The following is a 21,009-nucleotide window of genomic DNA, read 5'->3' as shown; positions in this document are numbered from 1 at the left end:
GGGTCCAACAAACACAGCTGTGCATTTTTGTGACCTGAGCTACAGAGATGGGTCAGAGGCTGACATATGTTATTATGTCTCTGTAGGGACTTGATCTCATTGAGATTGGTTTCTTGGAGAGGGAACAGATAAAGAGTCTCAGTTCAGTTCTCTGAAGCCTCTGTCTATGATGCTCTGAACATGGCAGGTTTGCTCCAAACACACAAATTAGGAAGCAAACCCCTATCTGGGCAGTCAGTCTATATCCCAAGTTATATTTCCAATGCAGTCTGGAATCACCTTGCAATCACTAGAGGCTTTTTCCCTCATCTGATTAGAGGAGGTGATGGCAGTGTGGAATATAGAGAAAGAGCAACATTGATTATAGATGCCTCTTTTTGGCCAAGTAATATATTCTTCTGCAAAGAGATGCTATCTTGAAAGACAGGACCATTTTAACCTGAATCTGGGGAGGAGGCCCATCTGCTTTTTTCTCTCTGACCTTTTAGCCTTTTAGTAGGTTGATGCTGCCTGTCTTCTCTTTTAATAAATTGCAACACAGCTTGCCTATTAAAAGAATCCATAAAACATGACTTAGTGCTGTAGCAAAACTACAGAAACCAATTACTAGCACAGCTTCTGCAGGTTTGTGTTGAAATTTCAGAATAAGAGTAGGGTCCCCCAGTTTCCTAAGAGCAGTGCTTTTCTCTTGATAGTGTCCCCTAGCCCCCACTTCTATTTAGTCTTTATTTTAATAACATAATTAAAAGGAACTTGAATGTGTTCTCCTTTAAAACATCATAAGTAAAATTATCTCTTGTATACAGATAAATCAGTATTACTTTAAGGGTTTGGTATCAGCTTTAAAATGTTACTGACAAAATTTAAGAATCACAATGGAGTCACAGGACATGAAGGATTTGGATTTTAAAGTCGACACATAAAAGCTGCCAATTGTCAAAGTTACCAGTGAAAATTCATGAAATCACCCATAAACTACACTATGGGGCCATCTTTCAGTGAGTCAAGAGGGGTAGGAAACAGCACTGTTAGGCACCAGGTCAAGTTGTTATCTTGGGTTGAGATGCCAAGATGTTAAAAAAAAAAGAAAGGAAGGAAGAAAGCATCTTGTAATACTAGAATCACTCTCCACTTGGTGGAACCTTTACTCTCTAAGACTTGTGCCTGGCAAAGTACCATTGAGTTTTCTGGAGGCTAGTCAACATTTCTCACAAAATTCAAGTGTTCTTGATCTTTTTCTTTGTGATAAATATTATAAATATTGCAGATTGCAAAAAAAAAAAAAAAGGACCATTGAATGTTATAATTCAAACTGCAAATAGTGCCATTTGGAACTCTACCCAATCAGCAAGTGTTTGGTAACTCAAATATTCATATTATTAAAGCCTTTTTAAAAGCCATCCAAGCCTCACTCAAAAAATAGAAAAATCCCGAATTCACCAACTAACTTTATACCTTAAAGAACTAGAGAAAGCAACAAATGATGCCTAAGCCATGGGTTAGAAGAGAAATAATTAAGATTAGAGCAGAGATCAATGAATTAGAAACCAGAAACACAGTAGATCAGATCAACAATACTAGAAGCTGGTTCTTTGAAAGAATTAATAAGATCGATAAATCCCTGGCCACTTATCCAAAAGAAAAGAGAAAGGAACCAAATTAATAAAATTATGAATGAAAGGGGAGATCACGACTAATACCAAGGAAATAGAAACAATTATTAGAAATTATTATCAACAACTATATGCCAATAAATTAAGCAACCTGGAAGAAATGGATGCCTTCCTGAAAAACCTATAAACTACCAAGACTTAAACAGGAAGAAACTGAAAACCTGAATAGGCCAATAACCAGTACCGAGATTGAAGCAGTGATCAAAAACCTCCCAAAAAACAAGAGTCCTGGGCCTGATGGATTCCCTGGGGAATTCTACCAAACACTCAAAGAAGAAATAATACCTATTCTCCTGAAGCTGTTTCAAAAAATAGAAACAGAAGGAAAGCTTCCAGACTCATTCTATGAGGCCAGCATTACCTTAATCCCCAAACCAGGCAAAGACCCCATCAAAAAGGAGAATTTCAGACCGATATTCCTGATGAATATGGATTCCAAAATCCTCAACAAAATCCTAGCTAATAGGATCCAACAATACATTAAAAGGATCATCCACCACAACCAAGTGGGATTTATCCCCGGATGCAAGGGTGGTTCAACATTCGCAAATCAATCAATGTGATAGAACACATTAATAAGAGGAGGGAGAAGAACCATATGGTCCTTTCAATTGATGCAGAAAGAGAATTTGATGAAATACAGCATCCTTTCCTGATTAAAACTCTTCAGAGTATAGGGATAGAGGGAACATTCCTCAAGTTCATAAAATCCATCTATGAAAAACCCATAGCGAATATCATCCTCAATGGGGAAAAGCTGAAAGCCTTTCCCTTAAGATCAGGAACACGACATGGATCCCCACTCTTGCCACTATTGTTCAACATAGTACTAGAAGTCCTAGCAACAGCAATCAGACAACAAAAAGAAATAAAAGGTATTCAAATTGGCAAAGAAGAAGTCAAACTCTCTCTCTTCGCAGACGACATGATACTTTATGTGGAAAATCCAAAAGACTCCATCCCCAAATTACTAGAACTCATACAGTAATTCAGTAATGTGGCAGGATACAAAATCAATGCACAGAAATCAGTTGCCTTCATACACTAACAACGCAACTGTAGAAAGAGAAATTAGAGAAATGATTCCATTTACAATAGCACCAAAGACCATAAGATACATCGGAATAAACCTAACCAAAGAGGTAAAGGATCTATACTCTAGGAACTACAGAACACTCATGAAAGAAATTGAAGAAGACATAAAAAGATGGAAAAACATTCCATGCTCATGGATCAGAAGAATAAACACTGTTAAAATGTCTATGCTGCCCAGAGCAATCTATACCTTCAATGCCATCCTGATCAAAATTCCAATGACATTTTTCAAAGTGCTGGAACAAACAATCCTAAAATGTGTATGGAATCAGAAAAGACCCTGAATTGCCAAGGAAATACTGAAAAAGAAAAACAAAGCTGGGGGCATCACGTTGCCTGATTTCAAGCTATATTACAAAGCTGTAATCACCAAGACACCATGATACTGGCACAAAAACAGACATATAGACCAATGGAACAGAATAGAGAGCCCAGATATGGACCCTCCACTCTATGGTCAGATAATCTTCGACAAAGCAGGAAAAAATATGCAATGGAAAAAAGTCTCTTCAATAAATGGTGCTGGGAAAATTGGACAGCTATATACAGGAGAATGAAACTCAACCATTCTCTAACACCACACACAAAGATAAACTCAAAATGGATGAGAGACCTCAATGTGAGACAGGAATCCATCAAAATCCAGAACATAGGCAGTAACCTCTTCGACATCGGCCACAACAACTTCTTTCAAGATACATATCCAAAGGCTAGTGAAACAAAAGCAAAAATGAACTTTCGGTACTTCATCAAGATAAAAAGCTTCTGCACAGCAAAGGAAACAGTCAACAAAACAAAGAGGCAACCCACAGAATGGGAGAAGGTATTTGCAAATGACACTACAAAGTGCTGATTTCCAAGATCTATAAAGAACTCAAACTCAACACCCAAAAAAACAAATAATCAAGTCAAAAAATGGGCAGAAGACATGAACAGATACTTCTCCAAAGAATACATACATACACATGGCTAACAGACACATGAAAAAATGTGCATCGTTAGCCATCAGGGAAATTCAAATCAAAACCACATTGAGATACCACCTTATACCAGTTAGAATGGCAAAAATTGACAGGGCAAGAAACAACAAATGTTGGAGAGGTTATGGAGAAAGGGGAACCCTCTTACGCTGTTGGTGGGAATGCAAGTTGGTATAGCCATTTTGGAAAACAGCATGGAGGTGCCTCAAAAAATTAAAAATAGATCTACCCTATGACCCAGCAATTGCACTACTAGGTATTTACCCCAAAGATATAGATGTAGTTAAAAGAAGGGCCACATGCACCCCAATGTTCATAGCAGCAATGTCCGCAATACCCAAACTGTGGAAAAAGCTGAGATGCCCTTCAACAAACAAATGGATAAAGAAGATGTGGTCCATATATACAATGGAATATTACTCAGCCATCAGAAAGGATGAATACCCAACTTTTGCATCAACATGGATGGGACTGGAGGAGATGATGCTAAGTGAAATAAGTCAAGCAGAGAAGGTCAATTATCATATGGTTTCACTTATTTGTGGAACATAAAGAATAGCATGAAGGACATTAGGAGAAAGAAGGGAAAAATGAAGGGGGGGAATCGGAGGGCGAGACAAACCATGAGAGACTATGGACTCTGAGAAACAAACTGAGGGTTTTAGAGGGGAGGGGGGGTGGGGAATGGGTTAGCCCGGTGATGGGTATTAAGGAGGGCACGTATTGCATGGAGCACTGGGTGTTATACAAAAACAATGAATCATGGAACACTACATCAAAAACTAATGATGTATTGTATGGTGACTAACATAAGATAATAAAATAAAATAAAATTTAAAAGAAAAAGAAAAACTGTAATTACGATGACTAAGGAAGTATACTGAAATTTTAATGGAACAAAAAGTTGGCTATTTGACTGATCCTTCTCTAAATGAAAAACCTTCCCCAAAGCAAAGCTGTGGTTTAAATGGTCTCTCTTAAATGGTCTCTCATACTGAGGAATAAGTTGGGACAAGCTTTGGAGGGCCAAGGTGGGGATCCTAGGAAGCTTGATCTCTTAACTAGCTCTCCCCTCACCCCAGTAATCATGTTAGAATCGCAGATATAACTATTCTGCTAAGGTCCTCTAGATCTAGTGATGCTTAGCCTGCTGCTGGCTGCATGTAGTCTGCCTGCATTCATGAAATGACTAGGCATCCAACTTCAGGTATACAAATCCAAAAAACATTAACGATGAGTGGTAACATCACTCACTCATCCAGCTTTCTCATGACCTGGTATTAAGAAAGCCTCTCAGAGCTGAGTAATTCCATTTTGCCCTTAGGCAGCTGGGCTCTGAAGGCTGAGGTTCAGCAACAACTGTGATACAGTAACTTTTTTTTTTTTTAAATTTTTTTATTGTTATGTTAATCCCCCTACATTACATCATTAGTTTTAGATATAGTGTTCCATGATTCATTGTTTGTGCATAACACCCAGTGCTCCATGCAGAACGTGCCCTCCTCAATACCCATCACCAGGCTAACCCATCCTCCCACCCCCCTCCCCTCTAGAACCCTCAGTTTGTTTTTCAGAGTCCATTGTCTCTCATGGTTCTTCTCCCCCTCCGATTTCCCCCCCTTCATTCTTCCCCTCCTGCTACATTCTTCTTCTTCTTTTTTTCTTTCTTAACATATATTGCATTATTTGTTTCAGAGGTACAGATCTGAGATTCAACAGTCTTGCACAATTCACAGCACTTACCAGAGCACATACCCTCCCCAGTGTCCATCACCCAGTCACCCCATCCCTCCCACCCCACCCCCCATTCCAGCAACCCTCAGTTTGTTTCCTGAGATTAAGAATTCCTCATATCAGTGAGGTCATATGATACATGTCTTTCTCTGTTTGACTTATTTCGCTCAGCATAATACCCTCCAGTTCCATCCATGTCGTTGCAAATGGCAAGATCTCATTCCTTTTGATGGCTGCATAATATTCCATTGTATATATATACCACCTCTTCTTTATCCATTCATCTGTTGATGGACATCTTGGCTCTTTCCACAGTTTGGCGATTGTGGACATGGCTGCTATAAACATCGGGGTGCCCGTACCCCTTCGGATCCCTACATTTGTATCCTTGGGGTAAACACCCAGTAGTGCAATTGCTGGATCATATGGTAGCTCTATTTTCAACTCTTTGAGGAACCTCCATACTGTTTTCCAGAGTGGTCGCACCAGCTTGCATTCCCACCAACAGTGTAGGAGGGTTCCCCTTTCTCCGCATCCCCACCAACATCTGTCATTTCCTGACTTGTTAATTTTAGCTATTCTGACTGGTGTGAGGTGGTATCTCATTGAGGTTTTGATTTGGATTTCCCTGATGCCGAGCGATATTGAACACTTTTTCATGTGTCTGTTGGCCATTTGGATGTCTTCTTTGGAAAAATGTCTGTTTATGTCTTCTGCCCATTTCTTGATTGGATTCTTTGTTCTTTTGGTGTTGAGTTTTGAGTAACTGAGATAGTTGGTTCTGGGCAAGTGACTTTGGGTACCAATCACATAGGGAAGGAGTCTAAGAAATCTTGAAGAAGATACCAATTCAGGAAAAATGATTGAAGGTGGTCTCTCCTCCATTTGGGCCAAATGTTGCAGAAGAAGCTATTCCTTTAGAGTTACTCTGCCCTATCTTCACCTTGACGCATTCAGTGGAATATAAGATCCTAACACATAGGTATTGTCTGTCTTTATTCATGTATCATATCTTCACTTAGCATACCTAGCACACAGTCTGACAAATACTACATGCTTGAGTAACATTTTAAAAATTAATGTGTTGAGGCTTACAGGTTATGAGCAGAGAAGAAGAGCCAGTCATAGACAGAGTATTTTAAGTCACCACTCCCTTCTTGCCTCACTGCCACATTCTATGTGTGCCACTTAGAACTTCCCTCCAAGCAGCATCTCGTGCCCCCTCCTGCTTCTGATCCCTGATAGTTCATAATGGTCTATGACTGAACTCTGAGGCTAACTGGCTTCTCTGCCAGGGTACAATGAAGTTTCATTTAACTGGAAATGTATTCAAAGTCACAGAATTATAGAACATGATCATTATGTTTTAAATTTTAATATAAAACAACATTCTTCAAATACCCCTTAAAGTAACTGGAGGTTGAAAGTGTAATTCCAGACTTAAGATGTATATGTGTATGTACAATTCTAATAAATGCAGCCCTTTAAACACTTTTCCTGAGTTGGTACTTATGGTGAGAAGGTGACTCATGACCATCCTAATCCCTTAACTATAATAATCAGCATATCTACCTGAGAGCTTCTTGAGCTATCCGTGGAGTTTTATGTAAGCTAGTCCCATTTCTGGCTTCCCTCTCACACCACACCTTCTAGTATTTGGCTTCAGATCTCGATGTTGTCCCTATTTTGCCACTGTTGTGGTCCTTCTCACAAGGATAAGATTCTCTTTCTTTCCTGTCTTTGAGTGGTTGAATATCCAAATGGTGACATTAACTCATTGCGTGATCCCCTCTGATTTAGATTTTCTTATTGGCCCTTCGCCTCTTTGCTCAAGCTTTACTTCTTGTTTGCTTCTTTCACATTGCCACAAAGTATCTGGCTAAGACTTGGCCTCATTCATTGGACATCTGGCATTCACGTCCTGTCCTAGCTCACAGACCTCTCAGCTTTGAATCTCTATCTTATAGTCTTTCTAATCACTTAGATTCTGTAAGATGGTCACTTTAATCTGCACCCATCTGATGCTGACACGGTAGCATTTGGGGAAAAAAAGATAAAATGGACAAGGTTCAACTAGTCATAATCCACCAAATGTAGATTAGGTCTAGCTGCAAAACTCCCAAAATGAGTTCATAATGATTATCAATTACATTAGCACTTTCCATCGTTTGGCTTCTCTCATTCAACATTATTTGTGAGATTTATTCATGTCATTGCATGTAGCTGTAGATTGTATATTCTCATTGCTGTACAGCACTTCACTGGGTAAATATACCACAATGCATTTCTGTTGGATTTAATACATCAGGATGGAATCGCTAAATTACAGGGTATGCATCTGTTGATCTTTAGAAGACAATGCCAATTTTCCACAGTGGTTGTACCAAATGCCTCATGTCCCGGCAGTGTATGAGAAAGTCAGCTGTTCTACTTCCTCACCAGCCCTCGGTTTTTCCTGTCTCCTATTATAGCTACTTGCTGGATGTCAGCTTGTTATCTTTTATTTTAGTAAAATCTGGATTATATCCTAGAAGTTCCTTGGAGGTACTTTAAACTGGTATCTATTCCTGATCTGGGTAGCTAGCTTTTACAATGTCTTAAAATGTAGCATGGAGTCTCTCTCTTGGTCTGTCTCTCTCCTTTTAAAAGATAAGGTGCTTCATAAATCAGGAATAAAGTTACTTTAGCCATTAAAATTTAATTAACATGGAGACACAATAATGTGGTGACTTCTTTTGGAAATTAACTCTAATAAATAGTTTTATTCTAAGCCATTATCTAACTCTCAGATTTTAAGATTATACTGTACCAACAAATTGTTCTGTAACTTCTATAATGCCCACTGATGAAAAGCAATTATAGCTAAACTTAAAACCTCTCTGTGGTCTTTGGTGCCTTGAAATCTGCTGTAACCCCACTGAGGATAAAGACCACTCAATCTTACATGCATAATCATCTCTGGTTCCATGTGTGAAATCATGAACATAAATAAGAGAAATATAGAATATGTATCCACTATCTTCATTGGTCTTTCAAACCTATGAAAACATGATTAATCCACATGTAAAAATTGGAATAAAAATCAGTATGTAATCAATTGTTAAATAGGATGCTCTACTTATAAATGCTACAGAATTAGTATTCTTATTATACTGTATTGTAAATTTTTGTTTCCCACACTAGATAAAAGTTCCATGAAGATAGGGACATACCCATATCCCTTATTACTGTATTCTTAGTGCTAATATAGTGCCTAATATATTACAGCACCCAATAAATATTTATGAGATTAAATTGAAGGAATACAATACACAATTTAGAATAAGTAGCCAGGGAAAGGTGATTCAGATTCAGGCAGACAGAAGGGAAAAGAGGGACTTTTCCAGGCAGAGAGCATACATCAGCTTTACACTAGTGTTCCTTTTTACTACTATTATCCTTGCACTTAAAAAAAAAAAATAATTATCTCAATTCATTCCCCCAGAAAACTATCTAAGTTTATGGGACTTGATTTAATGAAGTAAATCAAAGTAAAAAGTAAAAAGATATAGCCTTGTTCACAAACAAAATCAATAACTCTGTAGATAACAAAACAGAAAAATGAAGAAATAAGTAGAGGGTTCACGAAGCCCCCCAGCTGAGCTTCAGTCTGGAATCAGGATGAGGAAGGACTAGAATCAGGGAGGACTAGGAACTCAGTACCTGTAGTTTACTGGGGTTTACAAATGCTTGATGTCAAGTGGGAACCTGGAACTAGGCTCACTGCATGAAACCAGGAGGTAATGTGGGAGAATGATGTCAAAGGAGAAAGAAAAAGGTTGATGTCACCTTTGCTTGGGACTACAGTAGTGGCCTAGGGAGTCTACAGAACACAGACTTGGCTTTATGAACAGTCACTGAGCCAAATTTCACTAGCTTAGGGGCTTGGATCTTGGATATCTCCAGTATTACCATGGGGCAGGAACATAAACCCCTATTAAAGATTTATTTGGACTGGGGGTCCTGAGTGAGGGCTGAGTAGAGATAACAGCAAAACCTTTAGACAAGGAGGAGTGAGGAATGTAGGATGGAGGAAGGGAAAGAGAGGAAAGTCTCAAAGGAAGCAAGATATATGTAACACTTCCAAAGCACAAAGAAACCCAATGCTAGGTAAATATAAATAATATAATGACAAAAAAAGAGAAAAAGAAAGAAAGAAAGAAAGAGAGAGAGAAAGAAAGAAAGAAAGAAAAAAATTTATAGGGCATTCTCCTAAGTGAACATAAATGAAAATATTTAAATAGAACACTTGTAGATTGTATATCAATATACTTTCAAAGACCACTACCAAGTAGAGTATGCCTGGATTGCAATGATTGTTGAATATCAGAAAATCTATGAATATAGGGGCACCTGGGTGGCTCAGTCATTGGGCGTCTGCCTTCGGCTCAGGCCCGCATTGGGCTCCCTGCTCCGCGGGGAGCCTGCTTCTCCCTCTCCCACTCCCCCTTCTTGTGTTTCCGCTCTCGCTGTCTCTCTCTGTCAAATAAATAAAATCTTAAAAAAAAGAAAATCTATGAATATAATCTACCACATGAAACAATTAAAAGAAAAAAACTATATTATTATCTCAATAGATGCAGGAAAATACTTGATAAATTTCAACACACCATCCTGATTTAATTTTTGTGTGTGTGTGTGTGTGAACAGCAATGGGAAAGATCTTTATTAACCTAATAGAAATCATTTAACCAAAACATATAGCAAACATTTTTCTTAATAGTGTAATTTCAAATACTTTCTTATTATGGTCAGAAACAAGCCAAGGATGGCTGTCATCACTCTGGTATTCAACATAACTGGAAGCCCACAAAAATAATATAAAACAAACAAAAAAATCAAAGACAACAAAATTTAGAAAGAATGATACCAAATTGCTCTTATTTGAAGAGTATATGATTGTCTTTGTAGAAAATCCTTGGATAATCTACAGAGATATCATTAAAACCTTTGGGGAGATTAGTAGGGTTGCTGAATTAAAAAATAAATATTAAAATAAAATAGAAAAAAGATTAATCACACAGCAATGAACTGTAATGAGTAGTAAATATACCAAGTGATATATAGGCATTTTGTAGGAAAAACAAATAAAATATTTTCAAGGTTCATAAAACATCAACTATTATGCACAATGTATCATGCTCATGGATGGGAAACTATAGTATAATAATAAAGATGTCAACGTTCCTGATCAATCCATAAATTCAATGCAACTGCAATAAAATTTCCAATAGAGATTTTCGTGGAAACTGAGATAATGAACTCAAAATTCACTTGAAAAAGTAAAAGGTAAAAAATAGCCTACACTATATTGAAGAAAAAGATCAAGGTATAAAACCTTGCCCTTTCAGATACTAAGAGTTAACAGAAAGCTAGAGTATTTAAGATCACGTATCTCAGGTACAAGGATAGACCAATAGACTACTGGACAGACTTGGATTTCCCAGAAACAGATCTAGACATATATGGAAACCAAATTTATGACAGAGATGGCACAACAATTCAATGGGGGAAAATCAATACTATTTATGAGAGTACAACTAGTTTTCCATAGAGAAAAATTTAAATTTGGATCCCTACCTCACACCATATATAATATAAATTCCTTATGAATCAAAAACATAAATTGGAAATCAAAACTTTATAACTTTTAAAACAAAATACAGAAGATTATGTTTACAATGTTAGAATAGGGAAGAAATAAACCCTAAGTGAAATGTTCAATAATTTACATGCCATTAAAATATAAATATCTCCATAATAAAAATTAGTAGACATAAGTAAAAAGATAGGCGAATGCTTGGGAAAAGACATTTGCACATAACACACAAAAGTTTACCATCAGAATAGATAAATAACTTCTACAAATCCATAAAAAGAGAATAGCAACTAGTTTAAAAATAATAAAGGATGTGGATAGGCAATTCACAAAAGAGGAAAACTGAATGACCAATAAACATACGAAAAAATGTTTAGCTTCATTAGAAATTATGGAATTGAAAATTAGAAAAATCAGACCCCATTTTATATCCATCAGATTGGAAAAGTATGAAGTTTGAAAACAACATGTTGGCAAAGACTTGGGAAGCAGGAACTCACAGGGACTGCTCATACGAATGCAAGCCAGTCAACCATTAGGAGAGCAACTTGGCATTATCTAGCAATGTTTATGAGGTACACACCTTATAACGCAACAATTTCACATCTAGGTACCCTTGAGAAAAATCTACTCAGATGCATAAGGGCTACCAGAATAATCATTGAAGTACTTTTTTTTAATAGCAAAAATTGACAACAACCTAACTGTTCATCAGTAGGAGAATGAATTAATAAACAGTATTATATTTATACAATGGAATATTATCTAGAGGTGTCCACTTGGATAAATCTCAAAAACAAAATGTTGACTGGAAAAAATGTGCAGAATAGCACATCATTTATGAAAACTTAAAAGACTGTGGATATCAATAAACTCATCAATAAACAAAATGTGTATAAACACCCAGGACTGCGTTTTTCTCTGGAGAATGATAGAGCAGAATAGGAAGGGGGCATATGAAAATGTAATGATATTTGTAACAATTTTTTTTCAAATCCATAAAAATCGGGGCCAAATACTGGAAAATGTTAAAATTAATTAAATGTGAGTGATAGTATATGGGTATTCCTTACAGTCGATTCCTGTTTATTTGAAATAACACTTTCTCTTTTTAATGAAGGAATTTAAAGATATTGCACTACAAAATGCCAATTGTGTTTGTCTGTTCACTGCTTTATCCTGTGGGTGCTAACCTTGCCCATACTCCTTATCTTACTCTGCACCTTCTTATAACCCTGCTGGAGCCTTAGCTAATGGAACTAGAGATGTTTTCAACTGACAAATCCCATTTATCTGGCCAGTGGCTTACTGAAGAACAAAGACCTGAACCACATAGATTTCTTTCCTTGATGTTTGGAATTGATGTGTATTCCCCAAGTGGGAAGCAGAACTAAAATGTCCTCTCTTTGATGTCTTTGCCTGCCATTTTGGGCCATATGCAATCTGAGGAGTAAGATGAACTTGGTCTAAAGAAGTAGGCAATACCATGAAGAGAAGCCTTGGTTCTTGATAGCTCTTCATTTTTTATGGAGCTCTCCAATTCAAGTTAGTGTAAAGTCCAATTAAACTTTGTTTTCTGTTTGTGGATTTCATTAAATATCTGTATTCCTATAATTATCTCCACCTTACTCCCTTTTAACTTGGGGTTCTGACTTTGTAGTCTAAAAAAATTGTTTAGAAAAGATAGAATAATAGAATCTTTAAGTCAATAATCAATATTAAAGGTGAAAACATATTTTAATGGTGAGGGAAGTAGAAAGTGGCTTCTGAATACTTAGAAGATAGTTTCTGATCTTTTGTAAAACTAAAACAGATTTCTAAAAAAAGAATAACTTATCACTTGGGAAAAATTTTACTTGTCAATAATTCACAGCTATACCTTACCACTTCCACCCATTTGCTAACCCCCCTGCTGTCTAAAGAGAAAGGGCCAGTATTGATTTAGAAATGGCTTGTGCCAGTTTGCAAGTGGCAGTTGTTAGACTTTCAGGAATTTGTGAGTTATTTGTTAAGAAATTCTTAAAAATTGAATTATAAAATCTTATAATAAAATAACTTGTATTAAAAACAAAGGAAATACATCAAACTTCTGCGCAGCAAAAGAAACTATCAACAAAATGAAAAGGCAACCTACTGAATGTGAGAAAATAGTTGCAAATCATATAACTGATAAGGGCTTAATATATCCAAAATAAAGAACTCCTAAAACTCAATAGCAACAACAACAACAAAAAAACCAAAAAACAACCAAATAATTGAAAAATGGGCAGAGGATCTGAATAGACATTTTTTCAAAGAAGATATACTGAGGGCCAACAGGTACATGATAAGCTGCTCAACATCACTAAGTATCAGGGAAATGGACAGCAAAACCACAGTGAGATATCACCCTTGTGTGTTATTGGTGGGAATGTAAATGGATGCAGCCATTGTGTAAAACAATATGGAGGTTCTTTAGAAAATTAAAAATAGAACTACCACATGATCCAGTAATTCCACTTCTGGCTATTTATTCAAAGAAAACAAAGGCCTAACTTGAAAAGATATATGTATCCTCACATTCACTGCATTATTTATAATTGCCAACATATGGAAACAACCTAAGTGTCCATCAATAGATAGATAAAGAACATGCAAGATGCCTGTCTATCTATCTAGTGGAATATTATTCAGCCACGAAAAAGTATGAACTCTTGCCATTTGTAACAACACAGATGGGCCCTGAAAGTATTATGCTAAGTGAAATAAGCCAGACTGAGAAAGACAAATACTGTATGATCTCACATGTGGAATCAAAAAAAAAAAAAAACCACCACCACCACCAAACAAACAAAAACCAAATACAGCATTCATACATAAAGAACTCTGGTGGTTGCCAGAGGCAGGGATGGGGGTGGTGGGGGAAGTGGGGGAAGGGAATCAAAAAGTACAAAGTCCCAGTTGTAAACTAAGTAAGTCATGGGAATGTAATGTATAGCATGGCAACTATACTTAATCATACTATATTGCATATTTGGAAGTTGCTAAGAGAGTAGATCTTAAAAGTTCTTATCACAAGAAAAAAATTCCGTAACTATGTATGGTGATGGATGTTAACTAGACTTTCATAGAGATCATTTCATAATACACACAAATATCAAATCATTCTGTTGTATACCTAAACCTAATATAAGGTATGTTAATTATACCTCAATAATTAAAAAAAGGAAATACTCAAAACTCATCACTTTCTGATATTTTTATGACAATTTATTTTACCTATGGCTTCTGAGCTTATTTGCATCTATTTTATTTGTATGGTGGAAATACCATATTAAGGCACCACTGCATATCCCTTCTTAATTTTATATTCAGTAGTATCTACCATGTTAATAGCTTGAAATTGGCAATGGCAGGAAGATTTACACCACATATATCAGCAAATACCACACATCAAGGCTTGATTTATTATTTTGTTGATTGTCCAGATTTAAGAAAGTTATATAGAAAATCTTAATTCAGATTAAATAAAAAGGAGTGTTGTTCATAGCTGTCATACTGTAAATAGTACAGAAACTTGAGGAAATATATTAAAAAACTACTATCCAATTTAGTAAAGAAGTTGCTCATGTTATTGATCCACACTTACATGTAAAGTACATTTATTCATCAACTGCAGCCATAGGCTGACTATAGATACCAAGAGTTCAGCAAAAATCAATGAAAGCATTCTCTGAGAATCAGTTGGCTACATGGAATTTACAATAAAGGGTATTATATATTTTGTTATTATTTGTAAGTTGTGTGCTACACATCCATTATATCAGTAAGATTACATATATATATGTATGTGTATGTATGTATGTATGTGTGTGTATATATATATATATATAGTTTATTCCAGAAGCAACCTAGAAGGGCCACACTGCAATTACATAAGAGATGGAATTGTTAAAGACAGAAAATAATAGACTAGTTATTTATTAATCCTGGGAACTGGGCATATTTGAAAGAGAAGAGGTAAGTGAGGAAAAAAGCAACACAAGCTAGCATTTTACAAAAAAATTTTTTAAGTTTTATTTAAGTAATTTCTACACCCAACGTGGGCTCAAACTCACGACCCTGAGATCAAGAATCACACGCTCTTCCGACTGAGCCAGCCAGGCGCCCCGTTAGCATTTTGTTATAGAGAGCAGTAGGGAGAGAGAGGGGCAAGATTTCTGAGCAGCTACCATGAAAAATTTGGCTAACAGTCTTTAGAATATTTCATTGTGGAATGTAATATAATTCTCCTCTGAGGGACTTTAATAAAAATTTACATTGTTTTCATTTGTTTAGATTTTTGTGTTTCCTTTGAATATATACCTAAACTTAGAGGGCCATGGAGCAGTTGAGTTATATTTAGGTTACACAAACATTTTGATCATAAAATTATTATTTGGAGTCAATATGGGTCACTATGAATAAATTATGCCAAATTGCCTTTGTTCCTCTTATGATAGGGTGGTTATACTAGTGTAGCTTGACAATAACAATAAAAGTGACAATACCACTATTACTACCACTAATTACTGTTTTTATATTACTGATTGCTGTCCTACATTCTTTACATGGATTAATTTGCTTAAACATCACAACAACCTTAAGAGGTAGATACAAATAATATCATCATTTTACATATCAGCACACGGACCTGGAGGGGTAGAGTAACTTGCTCCAAATCATATAACTAGCAGAATCTAGTAAGATTAGAATCTAGGCAATCCAGCCCTGAAGATCATATGGTTAATGAACTATATAATGCTATAAAATTGACCAACATTAGCAACGTAGTGTAAAGTTTGTCTTATTCTTAGTTTCCAAAGGGCACTGATACCAATCTAAAGATAGCTCTATGTCAGGATGTTGGAAAGCTGCCTGTACCAAATTTTGTTGAGTGATTTCATAAAAGCATTTACTGAGCATCTGGTTGTTTAACAGAATGTCACAAACGTTTCAGGAGAGACGAAGATGACCATGAATAAAACATGATTCCATTGCCAAAAAGCTTAAAACCCAGATAGTCACTGTTTTTATCAATCTTTTGAATGAAGTAAAGAGGCAAATCAAATATGTCCCAAAACTGAAACAGTTAGGTTTAAAGTAATTCAAATTCAAAAAGCTCCTAACAGTTTCCACTAGTATTCTGAAACTAATAAGTGTCACAGGAATAAATGTACAGGTTTATGTAGTATTCAAAACCAAGTGCATAAATATAGGACTGGAAAAAATCTGTTCTTATAACAGCTTTTATACAGCACATCTAGAGGCTTTAGGATTAACCTCAGGACTAAAGTGCTATTAAAATTTGTGATATACTCTTAGGTTATAGTAATAGAAATAACAATGTCCGGAACGAGAACTTTCTTTTTCTTTCCCTTCTTGGAGCTCTGTGATGGGCAGCCATCTTGGTATTATTATTATTATTATTATTATTATTATTATTATTATTATTTTTAGTTCAGGCCATAATTTTAAGAGGGACATTGAAAAATGTGACTGGGGCAAATGGAAAGGGTAGCTAAACCAAGTCATATGAAGGATGGCTGAAGCAACGGGGGACGTTTAGCATGGACAAGGAAGGCTCAGAGAGAGTATATGGGATCAGATTCCAAAATATTTGGAGGGTTGTCATGTGGAAGAAGGAGTCAACTTCTGAGCTGCTCCAGAAGGCAAAACTAGCAAGAACCACCTGAAGGTTATCTCAGGTTAGTAAAAGTAAGCTGGAAGTGTTGAGCTATTTAAAAATGGGTTGGACTTCCATGGGCTAGGGAGTGGGGTCCTAAGGAAGATGTGAGGAAGATGGCTTGGGGTGGGCTGTTGAACTGCATCATGTTGAACCATCTTCCCCAAAACGAAAATCCTGTGATTTATAATGGCACAGCACAAACCATTCCCTAAACTTTTAGAATACGTACACCGGAAGATCATCTTTGCCCCAAATACACAAAAACTACAATTTACATATGAGTAGCAATTATCTTTATATTGCTCCTAGAAGCAAAAGAAGCGGTGACATTTGGGTCATGAAAAGAGAGGAAATAGATGGCCTGTGCAATTGCCTCTGTGCAAAGAAAGCCTGGGAACTAGGGGCATAAGCCCAGGGGATCTGCTCAGGGGAGAACAGTGGGCTGTTTTGATACAAAGAAGTGAACAGAGAAGGAATACAAGGTTTATGCTGGATGCAGCTTTAAATCCTTCAGCACAGTGCCTAGCAGTCATAAAAAAGCAAACACAAGTCAGCAAAACCTTTCCAGAGGTGATGAATAGAAACAGAACATATCACTCTGGTCTAGATAAAGGCTACATCAGCGCACTACAGACCTTCTTCTGTAAAGAGCATTTCAGCCTTGGGGAAGAAGATGATGCAACTGGAATTAGGGCAAAAATCCTGGCACATGGATCTTCAGGTAATTTACACAAACCAAGTTATTAATGCAATTGGCAAGTGGATGACTAGAGATGGAGTATTTAAAGGGAATCCCATCAAGGACAGGAGAAGCCGAAGGGAGCCAGTAGAAGGGACCAGTCTAGTTGAATATAGGAAAAAAAAGAAGAGATGAGGTTGAGATTGCAATCCAGACAAAGCTCAGTATAGTCAAGAAGAGCTAAGGGGAAAAGACCTGTGCCCAGCCGACAAAAGCCCCAGATAAAATCCCAACCACACCATGCAATTTATTAAAAGTTGTTTCTTCCCCACTAACCAACCAGCTTCTACAGGTCTAGAGCATTCTTTCTGACTTATTTCATTAACATTTCCTTCTTTTTCTGGAGTGGCCAGAGCCCCAGGGAATCTCTCTCTCTCTCCTCCCCCTTCCCCCCAACCAGTGGGGCATTGAATGAGAGCCAGAGTGTTGTCTGTGTAAAGAGAAATTGCAAAACCACAAATTGCAGAAAATCGTTACTGCCAAAAATCGAAAGGAACACACAATATCACCATGCCTCTTAAAAAGCAATTGCGCATTTAACAGGCCTCTGGATAATTCAGGTTTGTTTGGCAACTTTCTCATCCATACCACCCAGAAGACAATTCTCTTCCACCAGAGGCAGTGGTCCCAAAGAATATTTGTAGTTAAAAAGAAACAAAAAATGTGGGTGCAAGTCTTTCCAGGAGCCCAATTTGGCCCAATATGGTTCTATTTTACTCTATTATGTAGTATTGATTTTAAGGCCTAAAGTGTGCCTGCCCCACCCCCCTAATCCAGGGATTCCTGCTGAGACAGAGAGGGCCTCTAGTAACTATGGAACAAGAATCCCTTAAAGATACAAAGCACTTTTAGATGGCAAACTCCTTCTGAAATGTTACCTTATGTAATTATCACAACAACCCCTTGACAGATGCAGGAAAAAATGCTTTCCTTTTTCTTCCTCCAACCCATACTAAAGATACTTAGAAACTGAGGGGTTAACTAACATTCTCAAAATCATACCACTTCAGAGGGAGTGATCTGGGACTCAAACATAAGCCTTCTGAGTTCTTGTCCTGAGTTCCTTCCATCACCCACCCCCTTTCTCCATGGGGGCATATCTTCCCCGACTTGGCTATGGCTGCCATCCTTGAGCAGAGCTGGGATTTTATGTGGCCCATACACATTTCCAGGCCCTTGACTTGGAAAGCCTCCTGCCATTCACTACAGATCAAGCCTTGTCTGAATGCGTGCTGATTAGGTCGTTTTCCATTTGTATTGGTTGTATAACACAATCATCATTAGGACATAATGCCAACTCCTAAGGGGCTGATGGAGTCTGGCTGCCAAAATGAACCCGAGTCACAACTGCCTGGTGATTTTAATGCGTTTCCATGACTCCATGGGTCAGACCAACTTTCCACCAGTTGCTCAGAGATGATGTGGAGAGGTATAGAGACCTGTTTTTGTCTGGATGGTGCAAAACTTGGTGCAAGGTTACTTCTCAGAGTATTTACTAATAAAATTGGTCACCAAGCACTCTGTATGTGCTTGAGAAAAAAAATGTGAAAATAAAGCGATCACAAATTAACCTCCTAACATGAAACAGCTAGCTGTTTCCACCCCCCCCACCCCCACCAGGAGATACAAGGTAATTTCAACCAACATTTTGATAAAGAGATCTGAAGGTAATAGTCACATATGTGTTTATAGTTGCACACTTGCAGTTAATGACTGAAAATGCTATCTTAAATTGCCTTTCATCCAATTTTCACCATGAACATAAACCGAATATCTTTTAATATTTAACATTAAATCATTTAAAATCAGTGACAAACCTAAATGGACAGATATAGTGAGAAAACTCCCGAATATGAATATGCAGGAAAGTAAACACAGACTGTCCTCCCAAACAATTACTATGTTCAGCAGAAAGAATACAGTCAAAAGTTAACATTTGTACAAATAAAATACTTAGGATAGCACATGAAAAGGGAGACAGCTCATAAAATCTAACTTGACTTTATAGGTAAAAGCTGCTTAAAACATTGATAACATGCAGGTGTCTTGATAATGCAATAAAGACCAAGGCAATATAATCCAGAAATTGACATTTAAAAAAATTCCAGTGAATGCATAATACTTTGACATAAAATCTGAATGGTTTTAAGGGTGAACGTTGCTTGTGCTGATGTTTGAATATTTGGTGTATAGCAATGGGATCAATTTATTCTAGAGAGCAAACAAAAGATATCATCCAGGGAAATCAGCAAAAAGTAAGTTTTTCTTGCAGTTCAGCTGAATATCTAGTTTTCTCAGGGACTGAATGATTCAAAAGAGAATTTATTAAAACCTGCATAATATGTATAATTAGAGTGAGACCTTTGGATTCTCCTGGGTCCAAGAATGTCTAATTAAATCTTTCAGCGACTACTCACATGCATCCTCCATTGGAAACTTTGTATGAATCAGAAGCTGGGAGTTGATGTACATTCTTGGTTTACCTGGCTTGACCTTCTACCTTATGGTTGTTGATCTCCTGCTTACTTATCTGTAGTGACAAGCAACTCACTACCATTTGAACTACTTTCGAATAGCTAGAGTCTTTATTCACATCTATCCCGTTTTTTGAACTCGGGTATTATCAAATTATTCCAGAGACAGATGTAACGTTGGTATTTTGAACTCCCAGTTTGGACCCGTTGTAATTTTATTTGGTCTTTTAAAATAGAGGGGGTTTCTAATTTGGCTATAGACACTAAGAGTACCAAGAGTAAAGAAACATAATACACGGGAGATTCGTTCTAGAAAGAACATGGGTTTACAGCGTGGCTGCAATGCAGTACACACAGAAAGGCATTATTAAGATAACTACCATGCTATTAAATATGAAACAGTCTGTGACTGTGAGGAACAACTGGGCAAAGAGTGATAAATTAGCCACTTGAGAGAACCTGAATATTCAAATGTTTGGTGTCACATGATCATCACATCTAGAAGAATACCACCTAATTTTTCTTCCTGACTTTTTTTATAGCTTTTTAGATGCAATGTAGTAGCAGCCATGATCGGGTTCAATCTGCTTCCCAAATGGTTGGTGAGATGCTGCACGATGCCAGACAAACCCACAGTGTGAAGTGGCAGATTCACACTGTGGCTGTATTTGTTGAGCCAGACTTTAAAAAGGCAGCAATGTGAGACAGGAGCCATGAAGATGAGGAGGTTTGAGAAATTACAACTGAGAAGTAGATATCATTTCAAGAAGGAAATGTACTTACATTTTGCTGCAAGTAAAATGCCTGTCTTTAAAGGACAGCTTCTGAAACAAAGGGGAAAAAAATAAGTGTGTTAAAAAAAATGTAGAGTAATCCATTCCAACTGAAAAAGGCATTGGATTGCCTTTGAAGGTCCATGTGCTGACTGAAAACATTGTAATTGGGAGAAGTAGCCCACAGAGCAAAGAT

At 37.0% G+C, this 21,009-nt stretch overlaps 1 protein-coding gene across 2 annotated transcripts in view; it reads right to left on the bottom strand.

The window, feature by feature from the left end:
- The window catches only part of ANKFN1 (ankyrin repeat and fibronectin type III domain containing 1), a 313,445-nt gene that overhangs the window by 237,588 nt on the left and 54,848 nt on the right, over positions 1–21,009 (bottom strand). For both annotated transcript variants that reach the window (XM_032429156.1, XM_032429157.1), the window contains exon 2: positions 20,824–20,864. In XM_032429156.1, coding sequence (XP_032285047.1) covers positions 20,824–20,864 — 41 coding nt within the window. The remainder of the gene's footprint in view (positions 1–20,823; positions 20,865–21,009) is intronic.

The sequence above is a fragment of the Phoca vitulina genome, unplaced genomic scaffold (genome assembly GCF_004348235.1).
Source record: "Phoca vitulina isolate PV1807 unplaced genomic scaffold, GSC_HSeal_1.0 scaffold40, whole genome shotgun sequence".
Classification (NCBI taxonomy): Eukaryota; Metazoa; Chordata; class Mammalia; order Carnivora; family Phocidae; genus Phoca; species Phoca vitulina.
Note: the sequence above shows the minus strand (reverse complement) of the source record. Positions and strands in the feature narration are given on the sequence as shown.